Source organism: Culex quinquefasciatus, chromosome 3, assembly GCF_015732765.1.
Source record: "Culex quinquefasciatus strain JHB chromosome 3, VPISU_Cqui_1.0_pri_paternal, whole genome shotgun sequence".
NCBI classification, from domain to species: domain Eukaryota; kingdom Metazoa; phylum Arthropoda; class Insecta; order Diptera; family Culicidae; genus Culex; species Culex quinquefasciatus.
The window spans coordinates 68404942-68429455 of NC_051863.1; the positions used below are offsets into that span (position 1 = coordinate 68404942).

General features: G+C 35.0%; 2 protein-coding genes across 2 annotated transcripts in view; both read left to right on the forward strand.

The window, feature by feature from the left end:
* The window catches only part of LOC6051290 (neuropeptide SIFamide receptor), a 358514-nt gene that overhangs the window by 305080 nt on the left and 28920 nt on the right, over window positions 1-24514 (forward strand). The gene's annotated exons all lie outside the window — the stretch shown is intronic.
* LOC6051295 (A-kinase anchor protein 14) lies at window positions 10510-11496 on the forward strand. The gene is made up of 3 exons (XM_001867712.2): window positions 10510-10616; window positions 10746-10882; window positions 10949-11496. Exons 1-3 carry the CDS (start codon window positions 10605-10607, stop codon window positions 11199-11201), a joined length of 402 nt encoding a protein of 133 aa, XP_001867747.2. The 5' UTR covers window positions 10510-10604; the 3' UTR covers window positions 11202-11496.

Sequence of the window (24514 nt, forward strand, 5' to 3'; positions counted from 1 at the left end):
TTAATTAGTGCACATGTTTGCCCACTTTTGAAAAAAAATATTTTTGAAAAGCTGAGAAAATTCTCTAAATTTTGCAATTTTGGACTTTGTTGATACCTGGGTGCGGAATAGTGGTTCGCAAAACGGCCTCAATTTGAAACTGTCAAAGAGGAACCAATTTACTGTTCGCCAAAAGTAGAGAGTATTGTTATCGATCATTAAAAATTGTTTGATTTTTTTTGGAAGAATGAAAAAAATGTGTGGCTTTTGAGGACCTGGAGTTTAAGTCAAGAAATCTTAAGAAAGTTACAGACGAGATCATCATTTTTGATAATTATGAATGGAAGTTGTTAATGGAGTCGATGCGATTGTATCCATCCAAAAGTTGTCTTTATTGCTTGATTCCGTTTGAAAACCAAGTTTACTGAAAATCTTCTCTGTTTGTTGGATCAGTTACGCTAGAATTAGCGATGTTTTTTCGCTGGACCAGATAGAGCTGCAGGATTCAAAAATCAACCAGGGAATTTATCTGCAACATCGCAGAATGACACTCTCGCCGCAGTTCTTCGTCACCCGTAAAAAAGAGAAACCTCTTCTAACCGATCGATATTTGAAAACACACACAATTTTCCAGCAAAATATGACAAATACTAGAAAAAATGAAACACAAGCTACTGATTATAAAACAGCTCATTTTCCAGTAAGAAAAAAGTCATGTTTGTGCTTGAACAGCCTCCTACTTTGTGGATGTAAACAAAGTGGGACCATTCGAAAATCACGTTACGCATTCTCTCTATTCATCACCCAGGTTGATACGACCCTTAGTTGCTGAGATATTGGAATGCAAAGGTTTAAAACAGGAAAATTGATGATTTTTAAGCCCCTCCCAAACAACACACCATTTTCCAAAGTCGATATCTCAGCAACTTATGGTCCAATTTTTAATGTTAAAATATGAAACATTCGTGAAATTTTCCGATCTTTTCGAAAAAAATATTTTCAAAATTTTTAAACCAGTACTAACATTTTAAAAGGACGTAATATTGAATGTTTGGCCCTTTTGAAATGTTAGTATTGGTTTAAAAAAATTGAAAATATTTTTTTCGAAAACATCGGAAAATTTCACGTATGTATCATATTTTAACATTTTAAATCGGACAATTAGTTGCTGAGATATCAACATTAGAAAATGGTGTGTTGTTTGGGTGGGACTTTCCTGTTTTTAAACCTTTGCATGGCAATATCTCAGCATCTAAGGGTCGTATCAACAAAGTTCAAAATTGCAAAATATAGAGAATTTTCTCAGCTTTTCAAAAATATTTTTTTTCAAAAGTGGGCAAACATGCGCACTAATTTAAAAAAATGAAAAACTGCGACTATTTTCAAAAAAGTCACCTAAAAATGGATTTAACTTGAAAACGGTGCACTTTATCAAAATTTTACTAAAGTACTTTTTGATTGCAAATTTGATTTTACATCGAAAAATGAAGTTGAAAAATTTTTGCGACCCATTTTTCGATTTTTTGAAAAAATCAGTATTGATTCAAAAATTCATAACTTGCTCAAAGATTTTTTGCACAACCTGGAAATTTCTGAAAAGTTGGCATCAAGTCTTCTAAAACATATCAAAAAAAATAAAAATAAAAATAGTGTTTTTTGCAAATCATGTTTTAGTGACAAAAAGTTAAATAGAAAATCACCAAAAAAGATTTTACCGTGTATATTTTTTTCAGTGTAGTCCATATCCATACCTACAACTTTGCCGAAGACACCAAATCGATCAAAAAATTCCTTCAAAAGATACAGATTTTTGAATTTTCATACATCATTTTTGTATGGCCAGCTGCCAAATTTGTATGGAAAATTATATGGACAAACTAATTATGCAAAATGGCTTCTTTGGGCATACCGAAGGCACCAAAAAAGTTTCAGTCGGATTAAAAAATACAAAAAAAAATCGAATGACCTAAATCTGAGAGAATTGCTCTATTGATGGAAACTTGCTGGCTCACTTCCTATTAGGCCATTTACCACTCGATTTCAGTTAAAAACGCTTTTGTGAGCTTTAATTCAACGTCAAAGTCTAGAGTTTTTTTAAGGGTCCTATAATCATATGAATCACAATAGCTTATAGGACCTTTTCAAAGAAAGAAACTCTAAAAGTGATGATAGGGCAACATTAGAGGCACGATGGAGTTAGATGCTGTTCCCCTAGAACATTTTACGTAGAATCTGATCTTCTACATTGGAGCAGTAAAGAAACCCGAGCAGACGGAAATAACTTGTTATTGCATTGTTATTGTATTAACAGACTAATAATACTTTTAGTTATTCTTCGAACAAATCATTGTTATTATTTTTTTTTGTTATTTTAACAACTAATTCGAGCATTCCAATAACAGTTGCAGTTATTCTTCCATAACAAAAAACGTTATTCCAAAGTTGTTTTGGCTTTCAACCAATATCAGACCTTAATAACTTTTGTTAAAATTTGGTCAATCTACTAAGAGTGATCATAACGTTTGTCAGTGTTGCCAGATCTTCAACTTTTTTTTCTTATGAAATTATAACGGTTCTTTTGATGATATTCTGAATTATAGTTAACCCTTTACAACCTAACCCCGCCTCTAGACGGGCTTCAATCTAAAAAATCGCCATTTTCCAACCGATTTTTGATCTTTAAAAAGCATTGGAAAGAAGAACTCTTAAAATTTTAGAAAATTTCAGGGTTGGGAGTTTAACTTGTTTTATGTGACTTAGCCAGTTTTTTTTAAATGTCATTTTTTTAGGGGTCAACTTTGGCTGTGTTTTTTACTAACATTTCCTATACTTTCAGTAAAAAGAAGTATGCAGTAATTTTTGTAGTGTCCCAGACTATGCCTCTACGCATTTTTTCGCAATTTAAATGATGATGGTGCCATTCTATAGCAGAAAATGTGAAAAACATGCAAAAAATTGAAAAAATGACTGAAAAAATAAGATAGGCAAAATGTAATTATATTAGATGGTAGAATAGGCCAAATACTACCAAAAACAAACATAAACTAAACAAGATAAATGCAAATTAAAATACTAAAAATAAAACAAGAAAAACATAAAACAAGAGAAGTAAAGTTTTTTGTAGAACAAAAGTTGCTCAAAATGACCGGGAAAAATAAATATTTTCGAAAAAAAATTGGGCAGTAGAGGGTTAATGAAATCGAGCAAAGTCGTTTTACCCCACTTTCCCCTACTTAACGTACGGTTTGGAAAATTCCAATATCTACGGTAAGTTGACGTTTACATATCAAAGGTGAACAAACAACTGCATAACAATGTATAACAGCACAACAAGTTTTTAATGTGAATTTTAGAAAAGTCACGTACTTTTTCTAAACAACTTATTAATTCGAACCAACATAACTATTCTGATGTTAAGTGACTGTAGATTAGCCACTGAGCCACTGAGCGATGATTCTGATCTGATTCAAATATTGATTTTAGATCGTATTTTGGCTTTCCAAGGGCATTTTGATTATTTTACATAGTGGCATAAGTGGCTGTAACTTTTGAACACATAATTTCAAAATTATTTTTCTGAAAACGAAAACGTTTGGTTTTTAGGGTTCTAAAAATTTTACTTTCTTCACTGAGGCTAAAATCCTGCTCAAAAAATTAACTTTTCACAGAAAACTCATCGACCTGTCTGTCCGTGCGTATGTGTGTAAGTGTGTGTCCAAACTTGTCACTCAGTTTGCTCGGCACTGGCTTTCCGAATATCGCTATTGAATTTTTTGGAGTTCCGATGAGTAGTTCAAAAGTTATCTTAAAAATTAGGTTTGATAATTTCCCATAAATAGATTCCCATATCATACATAGTTGGAAAGTTAATTGAAAGACCTTTCCAACGAAACCTAAATCTGGCAACCCTGTCTAATGTTATGACCACTTAAGGGTGATTTATGTACTTTTTTGGAGCCGTTTTCGGTTTCATCATCCGACCCCTCGTTGGTTAAGTAATCGAAAGCCCTATCCAACGAATTTAAACTTATGAAAATCTGACAACCATGTATCAAGTCGTCGCCATCGTGCTAACTTGTCTTACGTGCATTTTGGGCCAAATTGAGTTAAGAACGCCATTTTGTGCAGCTCACAATGCCTCACCTTTTGACCTTCACAGATCCCCAAAATTCGTTTTCAATCCTGAGATATTCGACAAAAACCGAAAAAACTCCGTGCATTTTTGTCACTTTACATATGAAAGAAGTTTCAATCTTGTCGTGCTATCTTGTCACTCCATGAAAATTGATGTAAGTGCGACAAAAGGCCAAAGGGATTTCAGGCCAGGAAAGTCAGGATGCGTTTGTCGCACGTACAAGCTAGACTACCGTAAACATTTGTAATTATAACTCGGGACTCTAGCAACCAACTTCAACCAAAATTTGGGACAATGCACAAAATGGTGAGCCAAACAAAACGTGTTTGTTATTGTTTACATTGCGTGCTCTCGTTTTTGAATATTCAAGGTCAAACATTAAAACGCGTTTTTCTCGGAACGTCAAAATGGCGGGTGTGACATGATAGCACGACGACGTCGAAGAAATGTACTTTTCTAAATAGGTAATCAAAAGACCTTCCAAAAAAAGTATGACCACTTAAATTATACAGATACACTCAATAACCCGTATCTCAATTGAACCTAAGTTTGTCCATACAAAAAAAAATATAAGAATGATTTCCATTTTTTTTTTTTGAGCTCCATATCTGATTAGGAGTGGGAAGGGCATCAATATGTGGATTAAGTTAGTTTTTTGAATAAATGACCTGTTTTGCATACTCTAAAAATTCGTGTGAAGTTGGTCCATGTTTAGTAAATGGAATACATCACTATGATTTTCAGATTTCTTTTGAAAGATAAAATAGAAAACAATCATTATTGCAAATATTAATATCCCAACAGAATTTGATTCTGTATAACTTTTTTTTGCAAATCTATTTGCATTATTTAGCGCCTTCGCAGTTTTCTGCACTTACGTCCGAGCCACCACCGTAAATTACTCCAATTGAGAGCAAAAACGAGAGCCAACGATGTTTTCATTCTGTCCCACTTGTACACAATAGGTACACCGCACAGCATTCAGAACTACAACCCCCGTATTGTCAGCAATACTTGTGGTTTGCGGTAGAGGTCTTCAACTTATCAACCCTACACGATGGATAGGTCGACCTGAGTACATGGGCTTCGGTAGTGGCTCCCCGTAATAATACACACGTCATCGCCGAGTCCGGACTGGTTTGAACTCCTTTTTTGCGGATACCTGACCGTTCCTTTGCTTCCTTCGTTCAATGCTCTGCTCTGTTCTGTTGTCTTAGATGTACATCACAATCCAGCAAAATCATAGTGTTTTCATGTTTGATACTTTAGAGTGTTTAAGTACCATGTAATTACTGATTCTGCTGAGGTACTGGATAGACCTGGGTTGTGCTGGTTGTGGTCGCAGAAAACAGGTTTTTTTATACGCGTAGTCAAGATCAAGAGATGATATGCTTGCTCGTCTTCAAAAAAAATGTTTGCAGTAAAATTGTGTGGTTTTACATAAATCACTTGTTCAGAATGTTACTAAAAGTGATTCGTAGATTATTTATGTTGTAAAAAAACATAGATTGATCATTTTGAAAAGTACTGGAACTGTAGATTTATTTTTTGTAGGGGATATTTTTTGGTAAAATTAACCTAAACTTATATCGAATTCAAAATTTAAAAACGATTCAAAAACAAACAGATTCGAAAAAAACTCGAACTGAATTTCCTTTGGTTGCATAGGCCAATCAACTGCATATTTTTAGTGTTAGTGAAAGAGCACCTAGAAATCATAAAGGATTTGGATACCTGTGTGAAGTGATCGTCCAAATTACTGTTTCCAACTCGCGATTTGTTGCGCGCTGACGATTCAAGCGATTGAATCGGCGACTTGTGAATGATTCCTGACCATATTACCGAAATAATTGTCTCATGTTGGAAAAAGTGCAACTGAGAAAAACGCTATGAAATTTATCGCCCAGAGTCCCTATTTTCCCTCTATGACCCTGATCGCACTATAGTTGGGATTTTTTTTCTTCCCAAATATTTGTAAAACAAATCTCTCCAAACAACAGGTAAACACGATACAATGCTTTGTAAACTAATAATTCTTAAAAGCATATACTGGGACCAACGTTGCCAGATTATTTTATGGGAGATCTGTATTTTCTTAAAAATAAATCTTTATTTTATTTGTATCATGCCACATTCGAAGCCATAGAAAATTTTTTTAGACTTTTCACAACAGATTTAAGCTTTTCAATCATATTAAAGCATTATTCAATTACTAAATTGATGAAATTTTCAAATAAAATCATTTTCAAAAAATCTGTATACACAGATTTTTGTGATTTTTGGGACCAAAAAAAACTGTATAATAAAGATTTATCTGTATATCAGGCATGGCTGACTGGGACAGTTATTATTCACTTTCAATGAATTTCCGAACAAATTATTAGATATTATGAGATTTTCTGAAAAAAAAATTGTCAAACAAAACTTAAAATCTATTATCAGTCAGAATAGTCCAAAATTGACATATATTTCAATTTTGTGTAGAACGACAGCAAAACAAACTCAATTTTTCAGATAACTACGAACACTTTGCATTAAAAATTTACCTATGTTTGAGTTATAAGGGTAATTGTTCTATTTCCATTTTTTAACATGTAATGTATTCAAAACTGGACAATTAGTTGCTGAGATATTGAAAACCTTAATTACCCTGTTTGATTTTCTCTTATTTGCTATGCCTTAGCGACCATAGGTCCAATCTTCAAATTTTCTGAACTTTTTAATGTTTTTTTTAAGAAATTGTCACCTATGGACAATGTTTAAAAAATCGGAACGTGAAAAATGTTAAAATAACTCTGAAAATCTCATGTTTAAATCACAGAAACTACTTTATATGCTTCATAATATATTATTTAAATAAACTAAAAGCAATTTCAATAAATTTGAACCTGACACAAAAAAATCTCCTAATTTTCCAAAAAGATTCCACCTGGTTTATAGATGGGCTCTAAATATATTTTGAAACAAATCATTAGGACATGCGTATTCTCATTTATTGAACTGCTTTTTTTTTAATATTCGATTAATAAAGCTAAAAAGTTTTCGCTTATTGGCTTTATTTTATTGAATTTCATATCAAAGCAAGATTTTACAATCTTGTTCTGCCAAAATGAGTTAAATAAATTGTATTTTTTGCAACATTTAGCAATTTAAAAATAATTTTAAAGGTTTTCATTTCCCTATTCAAAATTTATATTTTAAATGCATAGGCAAAAATAAAATATTTGTAGCGAAATCGAAATTTTTATTCAAAATGAAAACAAAACAAAAAAGTTAGTGCCGTAAACTGGAGTCAATCGGGACACATGGAGCGAATTGGGACAGCAGTTTTAACCATGTTGGAGCACAATATTACGATTTTTCTGGATGGTTTCGGTTAGTACAGACTCAGACTAACAAAATGTGTACATCCATTTCTAAATTTAAAAGCTTTAACGTGAAGACTTCCATCATTGTCATGATTTTTCGTTCAAAGTTATAAATTTTGCGTCGCTTTCAATATTTTGACAAAATTCCTTCAACAAGTTGTTTAGAATAGTGCCCATTAATCAATGATTGCCAACTAGGACGTCAATGACTGTGCCACAAAATTATATAAATTTTGAAGCACAATTGATTTAGATCAAAAATTCCTTCAGTGGCTTCAAGATGGCAACAACTGGCACATGCTGATTCCTTTTGGTGCTGAAATTCGTTAAATTGAATTTAATACAGAATATTTTATAGTGATGATCAAATTTCTTCGAAAATTATCAACGGCTTCACCTTAAGTGCTCTAAACACTGCTGTCCCTATTCAGACTGTAGACACGATTCGCCCCAGATTACGGTAGTATAACTTTCAAGGGAATCATCCACCCAAATAATCAAATGTCGTTAAAATTAAACAGGACTAAGAAAAATCTGAAATATTTTCGACAGTTGATTTCAAGGATTAAAAATATCCTAATAAGCTTGATTATTTTAATTTCTTATGAAACTATGCTTTTCAAATAAAACAGCAGTAAAAAAAATATTACAGCGAATGAAAATGTTACTAAACTTAGTTAGTTTCTAAAAAAATCTGAAAAAAATCAACAATTCTTCAAATGGTTCATATCAAGCTTTTCGATAGAAAACTAATAAAACTTACTTAAATAGTCTGTATGAATGAAATATTTAAAATGCTGTTAGGCCGTTGCAAATATTTTTAGAAGTTTATGTCCCTCGGCTCTGACCATAGTTGAGAATGGAGGGGGGCCAAAAAAATAAAAAAAATATAAAAATTTAAATTACAAGCCTAGGTTTCAACATTTGGATGAAAAAAGTGTTTTTAAATGCATTTTACAGGCGTACAGTTGCTTTCCAATCATTAGTTTTGAAAATATCGAGGTATTCATGGAACTTTTCGTGGAACGGTACATTGGTACCGTAAACTGGGGTCACTCGGGACACATGGGGTGAATTGGGACAGCAGTTTTAACCATGTTGGAGCACAATATTTTGATTTTTCTGGTTGGTTTCGGTTAATACAGACCCAGACCAACAAAATGTGTACATCCATTTCCAAATTTGAAAACTTAAAGGGCTCTACAAACTGCTGTCCATATTCAGACTGTAGTCCCGATTCGCCCCAGATTACGGTATTTCATGAAAATTTAAAATGTTTTCAAAGGAGTTCAAACATGCTGAATATGATTATAAACGCGGGAAAATGCATTTTAACTGGTTTTCAGTTGATGAAACTTAAATTTTCATTAACATTTTGAAGTTTTCCGAAAAAAATATTTTTGCCCCCTGATTATTCAGGCGAACTTTGAAGGTGCGACATAAACTTTAAAAAAAAATTGTGACAATTGAAAAAAATCACGAAAATCGTCAAATATAACTAACCCTATGTTAGTATTCACTCGCTTAATTCTACAGTATTTCTATTTGAGTTTGATAAATCATTTTGAGAAAAATCGTTACAGTTCATACAAACATTAAATTTCACGGGATTTCACGGAAAAAGCCAAATTTCACGGATTTCACGCTGTCCGCGAAATCGTGAAATTTCACTAATCTTAATAATCAATAATATTAAAATGAATGTTAATTGTTTTTTTTTTGCAAAGCTTTACAGTGGGTTTGAGTCAAATACAAAGAACTATCTAGATCTACAGCATTTTTGTTTATCCTCACACTGACGAGATACAGGCTAGGGATTTTAAAAGCAAGTGTTGAAGTAAGTTTGAATGAATTTAATGTTAAATAATTTTGTAGCCAATTCTTCTCAAATTTGGCAGTGCAATTGCATTTGCAATATTGAAAGCTCATTTTTTGTTTTTCAACGACCATCACCACCTGATCTTTTGCCACTTTTGTCAACATTATTACTAATCACAAACAATCTTCTATGACACCATATACCATTGCAATTGCATTCCTTTTACGGTATTCAGGACAAACCACGAGTTTCTGTTACTTTTCATGTAAAACATTTTTTTAATCTCAACAACACCAGCAAGAATCCATGGAAATTTAATAAACTAAGAAGAATTGAAGTAATACAAAACTCTGCATACTGGTCGAAATTGAGTCGAAAATTAAATGTTTAAAACGTAAAATCACTGAAAAAGTGCAACTGTTTTTAGATTTTATTTAAATTTTATTATTTTACTTATGGTAAAGAAATTTCAAGCAAATGAAGGAAACAAACACATTATTTAACAATGAAATTATTTATTGAACCAAAACTCTAACTCTATCAATATCACATTGCAACTGATCGAACGGCAAACCAAATTACAACAACCCAGAACCTAATCGACACCTCACAACCGATTCCTTCGCGTGCAGCATAATTACTAAGGCGCGATCTCCGTTTCAGCTGTTCAGCGCGATCAAATCGAGTTTACCTCCGCATTGGCGAACCCCCCTCGAGTGTCTCTCAACGCGGCGAGGACACCTCCCCAAACTACTCCTTCTCCTCCTCCCCACACACAGGTCGTTCTGATCTTGGCGCGAGGTTCAGCGCGCGTTTGACCTGCGAGCGGCCTCCTCCACACCCTCTGCCTGTCTAGGAAGCTCGTTGAAGTACGACTCTCCGGAAACCTGATCTCAGGCGTACGCGCGCGCGCCTCAAAATTTACGGTTTCAAACCTGATCGTCGCTGAGATCGTGTTCTTGGGGTTGAAGTTGTGCTGCGCTGTGTGTGTTTGTACCCTAATATGTCACTTCGGGGTGTCGTTTTTTTCTGCTCGAGGACCTCCACTTGGACTTGGAAGCGGCGTGTAGAGAGAAGCATAGTACGGCAGAACTTACGAGAGTGAGAGAGACCGGCGAAGACTAGCGACTTCGGCGACGTTGACTCCTTGGCGATCACGAGTCGGTTCGCGTCAACGCGATATTTTCACTATAAAAGCTAGCCGGCCCAACCGATTATCGTCAGTCAATTGTAGTGCACTGTAAGCAACCTCATCTAAGTCAACACTTTTGTTTAGTAAACAAAACAACAACAAACCGTCAAAATGTTCAAGCTGGTGCGTAACACAAAGTGATCTAGAGTGTGATATCCAAGTGCTATTACCAAGGACATTACAAAGGATTAAAAACACAAGTGTATGGTGATCGTGACTTCGTTACTGACCTCCCACTCCTCCTCGTTACAGTTCGTTGTGTCCTGCCTGTTCGCCGCCGCCGTCGCCGCCCCAGCCCCAGGAGTCGTGCTGGCTTCCTCCCCGGTTGTCCACGCTGTCCACACCCCCGTGGTCCATGCCGCCCCTGTGGCCGTCAGCCACCAGTCCTCGTAAGTTACCCATCCAACCGGGAACCCAACCGACGTCCTAACCGATCTCTTCCTCCCCGCTTACAGCCACGTGGTTCACCACGCCCCGGTCGTGAAGCACGCCGTCGTGGCCCACCACGCCCCGGTCGTTGCCGTCCACCACACCCCGATCGTCAAGGCCGTCCCGGTTGTGCACTCTGCCCCGCTCATCACCAAGACCGTCGTCGCTGCCCCGGTCGTCCACAAGACCTACGTGTCCTCGCCGGTGGTGCACTCCGTCCACCCAGTCCCAGTTGTCCACAAGTCCGTCGTCGCCCACCCCGTGCTGGTCCACCACTAAGTCATCCCACACCCACAATTCACACAAACACACTTTAGAAGACAAAGACTAGCAATCACGTAAAATACTCTTTCCAAACCTTCTTCAACCCGTGATGAAGGACACCCAAATTTAGTTTTTGTACATAGTTTAAATCAGTACCAGTGAAGTTTTTTTTTTTTTTTTTGTTATTATTACACCACCCAACAAACAAACAACACGAACGAACAGTTTGAGTCATCAAAGTGGAGAAAAACAGAACAATTGCTAAAAAAAAATACACAAAATACATGCAACTTTGTTGAAAAAGTTAAAACGTTTATTACTCTTATTCATCATAATGTATCACAACTGGTGTCCAAAATTGTCGCGAAACGCATTACTCACGAAGTAAAATGAACCTGCTGAACAATGTAGACTGTCCAAGTTGCGTTGAAATAAAACATTCAATCATATTTTTATAACCCTACTCCAAAAGAAAACATCACAAAAATGATCGATTTTAGTAAAATTTTAGGCGAAATTCAACAGTAAACTTTATTCTTGTTAATCTTGAATCTTTATATTTTGTCACGAGAATTCCCGAAATAAAAATATCAAATTTTGGATTCAAGATTCAGATTTGGTTGTGGAAATAGATGAACGGTTAAATAATTAGACATCGACAAGATTTTAAAAGCATTCAATTGTGTATTCAGCATATATCAGCATTCATTTGACTTACAAGGGAAAATTATTGAAATTTTAGTTTGCAAATCCGCAAAACTCCTAGCGCTTGAAATATTGTCTATTTCATTTTATATATTTTTAAAAAGAGTGGAAAAGACTTCATGATTTTAAATTTTAAAGAAAAAGTATAACATAGATGTCTAAAAGTATCTAAAACTACACATGGACTGGCGTTTTTTTTTTTGGTTTTTTAGACTTTTTAAAAGAATTATTCAAGCTTTTCTAGTAGATTTATTTTATTTAAATCACTGTGAATTGAAAATTGTGGTGCATTTAAAATTTAAAGCACAACATAGAACAACATATCTTTTTAGCTATCTAAAAATACTATTCTTGTTTAGATTGAAGTGTAGACTATCACCAATAAATAGTATTGAGCTAATTCTATGATTTTAAACTTGAGAAACATAACGAATGTATTGAAATCATAGATTTTATGAGTGTTTCAAAAATTTCCCGGGATTCCAAAAATATTTTTCCTGTTTACCGGGAAATTCAAAACCCGGGAAAATTGGATGCCCTATTAAATTTTGAACAACTTTGACGCAGACATAATATTTTCTATGGTTTTTTCCCGCAAAGTTATTAGCTTCCAAACATTGCCATTTGAAAACACTGACCTACAAAAAATTACAAAAATGACTTCGCATGTTAATATTTATTATCACGGACTTTCTTTAATATAAAAGAATGTACACTTGTTCCGTTGTACTTCAACTCTGCTCGTCCAAGGACGAGCTCACCTTTATTAAGTATTTCCATGTCGGTAGATCAACTACCTCCCTAGTATTATAATTGACTACCTATCGACTTAACTTCATTTAACCTCCTAGATTTAGTCATTGCGTTTACCTGTTGACGTATATAAGTTTTATTGTCTTATATCGCCAAACAGAGATGGTAAATATGGGAAAAAGGGCGTGTTGTGGTTCAGGCCACAACATCACTATCCCCCTCGGAAAAGGTTTTTTATTATCTAAGAGATATTTTTTTATCTTATCATTTAATGTTGTCAATAGTGCTACAATACTTTGAAACCTATTTATGTGACATTTATAGATGTGTTGTCTGAATTTGTAGAGGTTTTGTTTTATGTAGATTGTTGTCATTTGTTTCATAAGTTTTCATGATGTTTTTGATTTTTTCTGAAATACGGTATTGTTTTGTTTGGTACATATTGTTTACAAAATTTACTTAAACTAATGTTAGTTTATGGAACCGATTACCCGCGGTTTACTCGGGATTAGTAGGATACAATAAAAGTAGTAAATCAGTGATAATTCTTATGGCTAAATAATAATATTTTTATGTTTACTGATTTTGAATGGATTCGTTTCATATTTTTGTTTACTGTGCTATTATTAATTTTACTTTTAATTTAATATGTTTTTTTCTAGACAGCAAAAATAATGTTTTACAATTGAAAGACGCGAAAGTTATACTAGTTACATTGATTACATTTCCTAAAATTTGAAAGATTTCAATAAAATATATTTGAAATGTGAAATGTGCAGGATGACTGTAGGCGTTGAAAATGTGTGAATACACTTTGTGATGATGGTGCTGAAGATGTCTTGATGTTGTTGTTTTGGAACCGTTTCGATTATTAACGGTTTCGTTTTCGTGAATCTTTTGATGACGACCACGATCTCGGCGACGATTAGATGAAGATGAAGATGAAGATGGCAAACAAATAGAATTGTTTGGTTCTGAAGATTTGAACGTGGGGGTCTCCTTCCCCCTACAAAAATAAGTTTTGTCTTATGCAGATTTTACTTATTTACTTTGTATTTATTTTACTTAACTACAAATGTATTTTATAAAATTTCAAAACTATGTTTAATGATAATCAAGATGTTTGTTTGTGTGTTTATATGTGTGTTTTTAGTGTATTTTAGTGTTTAGTGTATTTTATAATTATGTTGTATGTTGAAATGTGTTAATAATGCATGTATTTGTGTTACTAATTATTTTTGAACTGTTTTTTTTTTTAATTCAATTGGTACAACTATAATATTTATATTTTCATGAATAATAACTGATTTTTCTCTTTTTATACATATTTGGTAACGTTTTTTTTTTTTAGGGGATCTATATATTCATAAGTATCTACGAAATTGTTTGTTGTTCCTTTTTTAATACTATCATTCAAGTCATGTTTATTGAGTATAAAGTCACAATTTGTAATCTCCTTATTTTGTTATGCACTAACTTACAGTAAAATAAGTAAAATAAGAGAAATTGCTATAAAAAATACGTAAAACTAGTTATTATACTAAATGAAGTGAAATTATGATGTTTGTGTTATGACAGCAATTAGTAAACCTATTTGAAAATATTTCCATGTATATTGTTCGTTTGAAAACTTTTTTAACTTTAAGATTATTTCTTGTGTCTGATTTGAAAGTGGAAAATATGAATCAATCTTGTGTGAATTTTTTGATAAGTACATTACATTATGTTGCAGTGTTCTTAATAGAAATTTATTCAATATATGATGGTTTTAAATTTATGTTTTAAAATTAATATATGAAATTGATTTTTACAAACCAAATTAAATCAATCAAACTTAAATCATATTTACAATATCGATTGATTAAATTTGAAGTGTTAAAAGGTTGATTTCGATATCTATGATTGCTCGCCTGTTTTTTCGACATACTATGATTTTAAATTAGGAAAATATTTTGCTAGTTTTCGAATTATTTGTAATATTTGTATAATATATATAATAAATTGATTTACTTTTAGCTTTTTGCATAGCATTTTTCTTTGTTCAATCTGTTATATGTTCTGAACCATTTATTTTTATTTTTTACGAATAATTTGTATTGAAAATGATTTTGTATTCAGCAAAAATATTTGCTTTGGTTCATTTTTGTGTACGCTGAATGCTTTTCATAGATTTTTGTTAGATAGAATTTTCAATTATACTTTTGCTGAACTTATATTTAAATCAGATGTATTCTCCGGGAAAATATATATGATTTAAAAATATTTTGTACTTACGATCAAGGTAGAGTAAATCTTTAACATTGATTGATAATTGATATTGGCCAAATATCAACATAATTGATGGTTAAGATATGTCTATCATGATTGTGTGTGTGTGTGTGTGTGTGTGTTTTTTTTTGTTTATCAGTAAGAATACTGATTACTTAGATCATCTAAGTATTCTATAAATTGTTGGTAGAAGTAATCATTTTTATTTAAAAAAATATTTTTCTCGTTTTCAATGAAATAATTTTTAAATTTGTTTTGTTGGTAATCTAGTTTTTGACATTGTTTTTTATCTTCATTTTTTATAATTTTAATTTGCTCATTTTGTTTCTCGTTAAGCTTTTTTTTTGTAAAATCGTTTATTTAGCACATAATTACACAGTTTCATATAGATTATTTAACATGATAGATAAGTATCTAATGTTGGAGCACAATTTAGTCTAGAAAACAATTTACAAGATTTTGAACAATATTAGCTACCAATCAACGTTCTCAAATTGTTTCAAATTTTGAACTGAGTTGTTTTTAGAAGAGAAAGTTTATGTCTTTGTCTTTAGTTTCTTTGGTCGACCACGTGGCTTCTTCGGTTTTACTCCCTGAAACCCCGAGCCGTCAGAGGACGATTCGTCGGTCTCGGAGATACCACTTTGTACGGTGTTGGTGGAGAGGGGAAGGGCTGGTACTTTGAACATCGTCGCCGAATCAGTAACGTTGTCTTCGGGCTGTCCATCTTCCGAGGTCTGCTGGGTACTCTGGTCCTTCACGATCGGGTCATCTTCGGCTTCCATTTGAACGTCTTCTTCCTGTGTTGGTGAGGAGGATGCGGTTTGTGCGAGTGTAAAGAACTGCTCGACTTCATCAGTCACTCTGCTCGAAATCGGACAGAGCGGCGTCTGTGGCGCACTTGGTGTAGGTACATCGTTTGGTTTTTCGGTTCCTTTGTCTACCACAATCGCGTAGCTGGACGAGGTAGACTGTGCAGACTTAAGACGCTCATCCAGAGCGTTCTTTTGTCCCTCGAGCTTCTTATTGTCTGTGCACGTCATTCCAGGGTGCGAAATGCGACCGCAATGGCGGCAAGTCCGGGGTTGACCTCGATATGTGATGAGAGTTTGCTCTTGCTGGATAGTCACAAACGATTTGATGTCTTTCTTGAGCGTCATCTTTGCAACACGTATGCCAGAGGAGACACCTTTGTAGGCAAAGCTATCCCCCCACACTAAATCCTTGATACAATGAACATCTCCGTATTGCCTCAAGAATGCAACGATGTCCTCGTTGCGCACATTCTCCGATAGGTCATGAATCTTAACCTCAACAGATGAATCATCCATCTGGAGCCGTACCTTGTACTTCACCTTGTTCACCTCAATTTCGTGGCGTTCGTTATGCTGGTCAACAGCGTCCTGGGCGGTCTTGAGCGTGTCACATTTCACGTGTGCAGCGTTTTGCACGTGGTTCATTTGCAGACGTTTCACTTGATCAATTCGTAGTCCCATGGTGTCGTGGACAAAAGAATGGATTTCCTCAAAACTTGGACGCTTGGGGAACACACTAAGGTCCACCTTGAAGGTGTTTTCACGTGGTCGCAGAGTGGTCATTGTCGCAACAAATGCTTTGCTGGCTGCGAGAATGAAATAGAGAACGATTCTTCAGTGTGCACAAAGGCACAAGGCAGGGAAAAAAACACTTGTCACAGAGCTCGAGTTGACTACGTCTGGTCTGGGCAAAAGCTTCGGCCCAACTGAAAGCTCGAAATTTTTTGAATTATTTTTGATTTCCCTATAATTTTCATATTCTGCTGTTTTTTTGTTTTTATGCAGAATTGGATTTTCAGTATTGTCACAAAGGTTTTCGCTGACATTTGGATTGTTGAAATTTTCAGCATGAATATACGAGATTTCATCATTTGAATTGTTTTTCGTAATTGTTTATAAAATAAGGTCTATTGTTTTTAAAAAATGGAACGAAAGTTTTACCCTTATAATCAGGGTTAATTTTTATATCTTTATAATGAATGTTTTCCCTTTTAGGAGCAAAATTTTTCCAATTATATTTACCGTGATAGTAATTCATGTTATTTTGTTGTCGGATTCTATAAATATTTCCTTGTTTTGCATCATTATTGTTATTGTGCAATGGATTAAAATTGTTACCCTTATACCTGGGATTGAAGTTTTGGGGACCTTTTTTCCCAGAATTTAAACATGGTTGAAAATGGTTTTTGAATTTAAAATATTGAACTCCGTTGTTTTGAGCTGTAGATTGTTCTAAATTTCCTGCTCTGTCAATTAATGATAGAAATTTACCATACATTTTTTTGTCACCTAAATTTAATTTTTCCAAAGTAATTTTGATTTCGTCTAAAGTAGACGCTTGGCCTAAAATAATAATTGTGTCGATGGACAACAAATCTTTTATTTTCCATACAGCTTTACCCATGGCATGCTGATGGAATAATTCAAATTCGGAGCCACAATTGTTTTTTATTTTTGTCAGAATATAATTAAGTCTAGCAATGAAATCAGTTAAGGTTTCATTTTGCTTGATTGATGATGCATTCATTTCGTCTAATAATTCCAACATTAATTTTAAACTTGGTTTAAATCTATCTTGCAAAAAAGATTTAAGTTGGTCCCAAGTATCATTTTTTCATTTTTGAATTCATATTGTACATTTTCCGAAAGTTTACAGTATTTAATCACTGTAAGGAAATGTTTCTCATTTATATTTTTGTTTTATAGATTTCGTGAAAAAGATCCACAATTTCTATAAAGGATTTTAATTTTTGCACCGAACCGTCAAATAGTTCGATGTGTTCAAATTTCAACCAATTTTCCATGTTTGTTAAAGTATTTTTTATTATATGTTACCAATCGTGTCCGTGTTTACTGCTGGGTTCCTGGCCGATGATCCTTTTTTTAATCACTTTACTTCAGCTACATTTTTGACTTCTGACACCAAATGTTAATATTTATTATCACGGACTTTCTTTAATATAAAAGAATGTACACTTGTTCCGTTGTACTTCAACTCTGCTCGTCCAAGGACGAGCTCACCTTTATTAAGTATTTCCATGTCGGTAGATCAACTACCTCCCTAGTATTATAATTGACTACCTATCGACTTAACTTCATTTAACCTCCTAGATTTAGTCATTGCGTTTACCTGTTGACGTATATAAGTTTTATTGTCTTATATCGCCAAACAGAGATGGTAAATATGGGAAAAAGGGCGTGTTGTGGTTCAGGCCACAACACGCAGGCTCAACTTGAAGCATAAAGTTTGGGAATTAAGACGGTTCGTATCTGTTGTATACAACCCACAAATTGCATGCAATTTGTAGGAGAACCGAACCGCTCTAATTCTCCATACAATCTTTGGAGAAAAACCATTCGGTCCAGACAAACTATTTTTGAAAAATACAAAATGCACGTGAATTGGTTGACCCCATAGTTCATGCTTCCCTCGAGTCGAGTTTGCGCAGAAATTTTGTTTTCGGTGTAATTGACAATTTTACACAAAGAATAAAATCATCCCGGGATTTTTTTCAGGAAAAAAGTATAGATTTAAATATAAACAAAAATCGATACTTTGAATCAATTCTGAGCGATTCAGTGGGCAAAATTACAAGGAAAACATATAGTTGAACAATTTTCGAATTTCGTTAGGGTGGAAAATTAAACATTTCAAATGAAGATATTTTCTTTGAAATACACTCCTTGTATTTTTTTTCAGCGTTTGTAGTGTTAAGCTAAGAACAAGCTTGTCCGTTCGACGCAGTGGTGAACGCAGAACGCTGTGCCAGTTAGATTTTTCTATCAACTGTCAGTCGAACAATCTGCAGGGGTTGCTTTGTTCAATGGTTGATGACTGGCAGGCTATGATGACAGGCGCAAAATTTTGCGTTTGCGTCCAGGTCTGACGGACAATCTAGTTCTTACCTTTAAGAATCATTTTTTCATTAAATGTTATAAAGAAATATCGTTTTTGAGCGAGCAAAATAAAAATATCCAAAATATATGCCTTCCAGTTTGCAATCATAGTAGCCAATGTTTTATGCTAAAAACGCTTATATCTTGAGAATTTTGAAAATTCACCCTTTTTTGTTCACTAAAATACAAATATCTCGGCTTTGCGTGGACATAAATTGAATGTTAAAAAAAGCAAAATGTTCTTCGTGAAATTTTCTAGACGCTGCATGCAATAGTTTTAGCTCGTTTAGGGAGCGATTTTTGAAAAAATTTCTCCCTAAAACGCCCTGCCATGCCCAAACACAAGCTTTTATGGACCATGTCTGTACAGGAATTTGTTCAGGGGACATTAAACTATAACTTGAAGCCCAAGGCGACCAAATTTGAATGACTTTAGTTTGATTGTTACACACATTTCTGAGAGCTTCAAGCTCAGCGCGCGAGTTGTAATCCATTGTTGGGAATTTTTTGTTGTATGGAAACATTGTTACTGACATCCTAATCTATCATTCTAGGGGTGAGCACCAAAGATTTGACAACTTTTCACTTTCTTGAGACGGCCTAATGTATATATAACGACCTCAGATTCCAATTCTGAGTAGGGGAACTATACCCTTTCTCAGCCTATTTCTATTATCGGCCTATCAGCACTTTAATCATGAATTACAGCTTAAACAAAGTGTTTTTGACTGTTCCAAAGTAATAAATAGCTCAAATTAAAGTGAGCAAGCAACTCTTCATTGTTGATACATCTGAAAATGTTGATTTAATAGCGGAAAAGTGATGAGGATTGGTCAAACGGCTTAGAGTGATTAAAATGGGTATATTTCCCCTAAATGTCGGTGTGTGTGGTAGGATGTTGATCAAAATAATTGCCTTTGATTATGTCGGAGCGGGCTTAAGTAAGTAAAAAAAGTAAATCTTTCCCAGTTCCTGAGGGGAACACCCTTGAAGAGTATCGGGGCCGGCATTTACAAAGCGGATTCAGTGGCAGTTTCATTCTCAACTTAATGTTAACATGTTAAGGTTAATGTTAACATTCCATAGGTCGCCTCCCTAAGGTGTCGTGATAAGGTCCAGTTTGTGACGATACACTACCTTCCCTCTACTAAGCAATCGATTCCAGAAGGGAAAAGATCACCAGTTGTGTTGGTCCGAGCCGGGATTTGAACCCCGATCTACCGCTTACGAGGCGGAAGCGTTACCACTGGGCTACGTGGCTCGGTCTTGGAGCGGGCTTAACCGATTTTGATATTTTTGGTGTCATTCGATCCGTCGTCCCATAAGAAACTAACAATTAATCATGATATTTAGTAAAGTACTAAGTAATAAGTAATGCTAATGGCCTATCTAAAATCAGCTTACGTAGCTGGCACTTATGACCCTGCCAAAATAGTTAATATGGTGTTGCCAAAACATCGTAGTATACAGGGCCTGATGTTTGATTGACATCCTACAACCTTGACCTTGACCTTGACTGTTTCCGTAGAAAACCAAGTTAAGTTGATTGTAGATAGGCAATACAAAACGATTTTGGCTAAATTCCGGAAGATTGTAATAAGGGTGCTATACATTTTTGGGAAGGTAATAAACAGACCTTCAAATTAACCAAAAAAAGAGATCTGATAGCCCTATCAAAAATTAATGGCATTCACATTCACATGGATAACGTCATGATTCGAAATCCGGACACTTAGTACCATATTATTTTTGTTATAGCTGGCAAAAAATCATGTAATTAGTTGGAAATGTAGAAATATCATCTGGATTTAGTATAAACAGTCAGTTTTAAGAGAATGCATGCAAAATATGTCTTTTCTAACAATTTTCCATCAGAATTTGAAAATTAAAATGACTTGTTGTTCTTCGAAGCCCGGACACTGTTAAAAGCTGATTCGGAATCCGGACACTTTTGCTTCGAATTCCGGACACTCAATTTTGCTTATGAATCGCACAAATTTGGACTGAAATGTTAGTAAATGGCATATTTAGGTCTCAAATAAGCTGTTTGCATCAAAACAATCGATAGTTTATATAAAAAATGGCTACACCCAAAGTTGAAGAACGAGGGGATAGTCCTCACGAAAAGAAACGTGAGGAAAGTGCTATATTGCGAGAGTATAGTCCTCTCGCGTGTTCATTCGTTCATTGGAACAGTTCATCCTATGAGTGGCTTATATGGACAAACGACCGCCACTTAGTCACCGAACCATGGTGGCCCATACGGTAAAGCCACGGTTCAAAATGCCGAAGGTCTTGGGTTCGAGCCTCGGTACCGGTACTTTTTTTTTTGATAGATGAACTTTTTTGGAAAATGAACCATGAGTAAAGTACTCTCGGTAATTTCGGGATTTATCCTCTCCGTCCGCACACAGTACCATTTTACTACCGAATCGTGCTCTTTATCCTCTCGTATGCCGATGCCCAGTTCTGGGTGTAGAATTTAAGAAAATCAAAAACATAAATTTCTGCTTTGCCTCCCCGGTGCTTCGGACGCCTATGAAATATTTCCGTTGAAATGTTTCACATTTTTGGTAAACTTATAATTTTATTTTATTTAATTGTTTTGGCATTAACTACAGCGTTCATTCAAACAAACTTTAAATGAAAGTTGATGTTAGAATTCATCAAATAACACAGTTTGACATTCATAATGCGAACTTATATCCAAATAATTGATAAAACAAGTTGATGTGTCCGGGTTTCGAAGCGTACGGGAATTCGAATCATGACGTTATGGTGATCTTATGGCCTATCTACAATCACTTAACTTAGAAAATTTCACTTAGCTTAGGAGTTTGAATCAATGGAAATGAATCTGATCTTCTACAATGAAAAGGAATAAAATTAGAAACTTGACGTATGGTTTGGAAAATTTCAAAATCTACGGTAAGTTGACGTTTCCATATCAAAGGTAAACAAACAACTGCATAGCAACGTATATCAGCCCAGCAAATTTTCTAAGTTGATTGTGGATGACGGCCGTAAGTTGTGTACATTTTCTAAGTTTTACTTTACTTAATTATTCTAAGCTAAGTGATTGTAGATAGGCCATTAGCAGGTTGCAGACTGGATTTCGTCATGTCTACGTTAGAGCGCAGTAGGCCTTGAAATTTGAAGAATAATTTCAAGAAATTTGTATCGGAAATAGTTGTATGTCACAAATTGCAATAAACAAATCTGCTCTATCAAAAAAATCCATCGTTTTTTTTTTTTTGCTTTGAAGCTTTTTTAGACACACATTGATCATAAAACATTTTTTGCTCCAAAATTGAAAATACTTAAAAACCTTGCTGAAATTTGACTCTTGCGCAGCCAAGATGGATTTCCAGTATTCGATTTAATCCCACTTGGGGTGAGATAGAGCCTTTCTTACTAAAGAATATAACAATGGTATAACTTCTTTCAATTCATAACATCGACTTTGTTTATTTATAACGTCAGCACAAAAAAAAAGTGACATGATACAAAAAATCTTATTTCCAAATGAAATTAAAAACACAATTTTCCCCAAAAGAATATTTTTAATCGTACAAATTCTTAATCAAACAAGCGCTTATGACAAACGCGAGCATAGCAAGCTTCCCATGCGCCAGTGACAACGCACATCGCGGTATTGGTTTTCTAGTTTCGGTACGAGCCCATAAACCGAACAAAGCAGGCGCAAAGCAAAACCGAGGTACAAGTGAACCGCGTATGCCGCACGGTGCAGGGAAGCTTGCCATTCAGCTTCTACGAAAGTGAGAGAGTCAGAGATAGTTATTTTTACAACCGCACCACTACACACTCAATCGCAAGTACCGTAGGTAGAAAGCCATTGGCGTCGCGAGCATTGAAAACTTTGAAAACGATATAAACGATGAAAAGCTTGGATAGCTTCTAATGGAATCCAATGAAACCTGTTAAATAAACTTACGAAATCACGACAAAATGAAGCCTACTTTTAGGCGATTTTAGGAGCACACGGGAAACAAATTGATTGTAGCCGGGTGAATGTCCTATGTCACAAAAGTGTTTGCATAAACATTGGACAGTTATGCAAAAACGGACAGGGCAAAAGAAACCGAATAGCTACGATATCTTACATGTTGTAGGAAACATCGGTAGGCAAGCTACTACAAACGAGTATATCTCGAGCCACAAAATATATGCGCCAGCATTCTCGCGCCAGTATTCGAAGCTCAACTTGACAACTTGTCGACTTGGCGACGAAGCGTCGAAAATCAATGCAGTGTGAACCAGATTATGAATCTCGATGAAAATTTGGGATGTTGTAGAGCTTGATAAATGCAGTTTTTGAGACAAATAAAAGATAAGAAAATGAAAAAAAATACCATATTTTCATTTGGAAACTGTGTAATTCGTTGGAAAGTCTTATCACATCCGAAAACAGATGGATATTTCGGAATTTGAGCGACAACTCGCCCAAGTTCAGCAAACTAACTTTCATCTGCATTAAGAAGAATCAAAATCGGATTTAGGGGAGCTGAGAATGACGCGACACAAAAATTGGCAAAAAATTTACCACATACGAACAGCACTCGATCTCCACGGAATTTATTTTCTCAAAATTTGAGGGTTGGGGATAGACGAGTTCTGTCAAGATAAATCGATAGAGCGTCAAAAATCGATGCTGTGTGATTTTTTAGCGATTATTCCGATCATAATTCATGCTGAATCGTCATATTTACGAACATGCAAATGATGTCCAGCCATAAAGTAAAACCATTACCTTTCTTTAGTAAAAAAGGAAAACACGATTAAACTAACTCATTTCAAAATTTCCCTAGAACTCCTTAGTCGAATTTACGCAAAAAAAGGTCGGCACTTGCGATGAATTAAGGTGACACATGGTCCATCCATCAGTCACTTGGGATGTCATGCCAGCACGTGGCATCCCTTGGAGATTGCACCCTCGAAGATGATGACGCGGTCATTTTCCGGGCTGACGTGCGAGTGCATGTACGGGTTGGCCTCGCCAAGGATACAGCGATTAGATCCTCCCACTGCCATTGTAGCAAACCGCCATGATTATGCATGAAGTGGCGGCTTCTGCTTCTTCTCGTGGAATGCTGCAAGCAATTCGATGCAAATATGCAACATGCAAGGCGTGGGTTTCGCCTCCGTGCATAATTGCACACGATGATCGGCAATGTGTGCTGGTGTCAGGTGGAGGAATTTGCTGTAGAAAACTCGATGACTTTTTGGAAGCTATCGAACTTATTCTCTTTTGATTAATATTTCCATTTGAATACCAATTTTAAAAATCTCGAACGCTTGTTTTTGTAATAAAAAAAAACTGAATAAATTTCACTAGATGCAACTGCGATGACGATGCTGCTCACTCCCTAATTTGATAACTTTCGGCAATGTTTGCAACCAATTCTACCGCTGCTACTTCCGGCCATTTGAAAGTTTACCATAAATTAGCACCAACGTGCCAACAATCACCAACAAAAAAAGGGTGACTTCCGGTTGGCTGGCTGGCATGAAGCATAAACGATTTGATTTTTTCTGTTTCACTTTTTTCCCCCCCTCAGGTGGGGAAAAATCTAGGTGGAATCTGGGCGTAGACTCCTATTCGGAGAAGGGACTTCTCTGCTAGAGCTCTTCTGATGACTTCTGGCAACA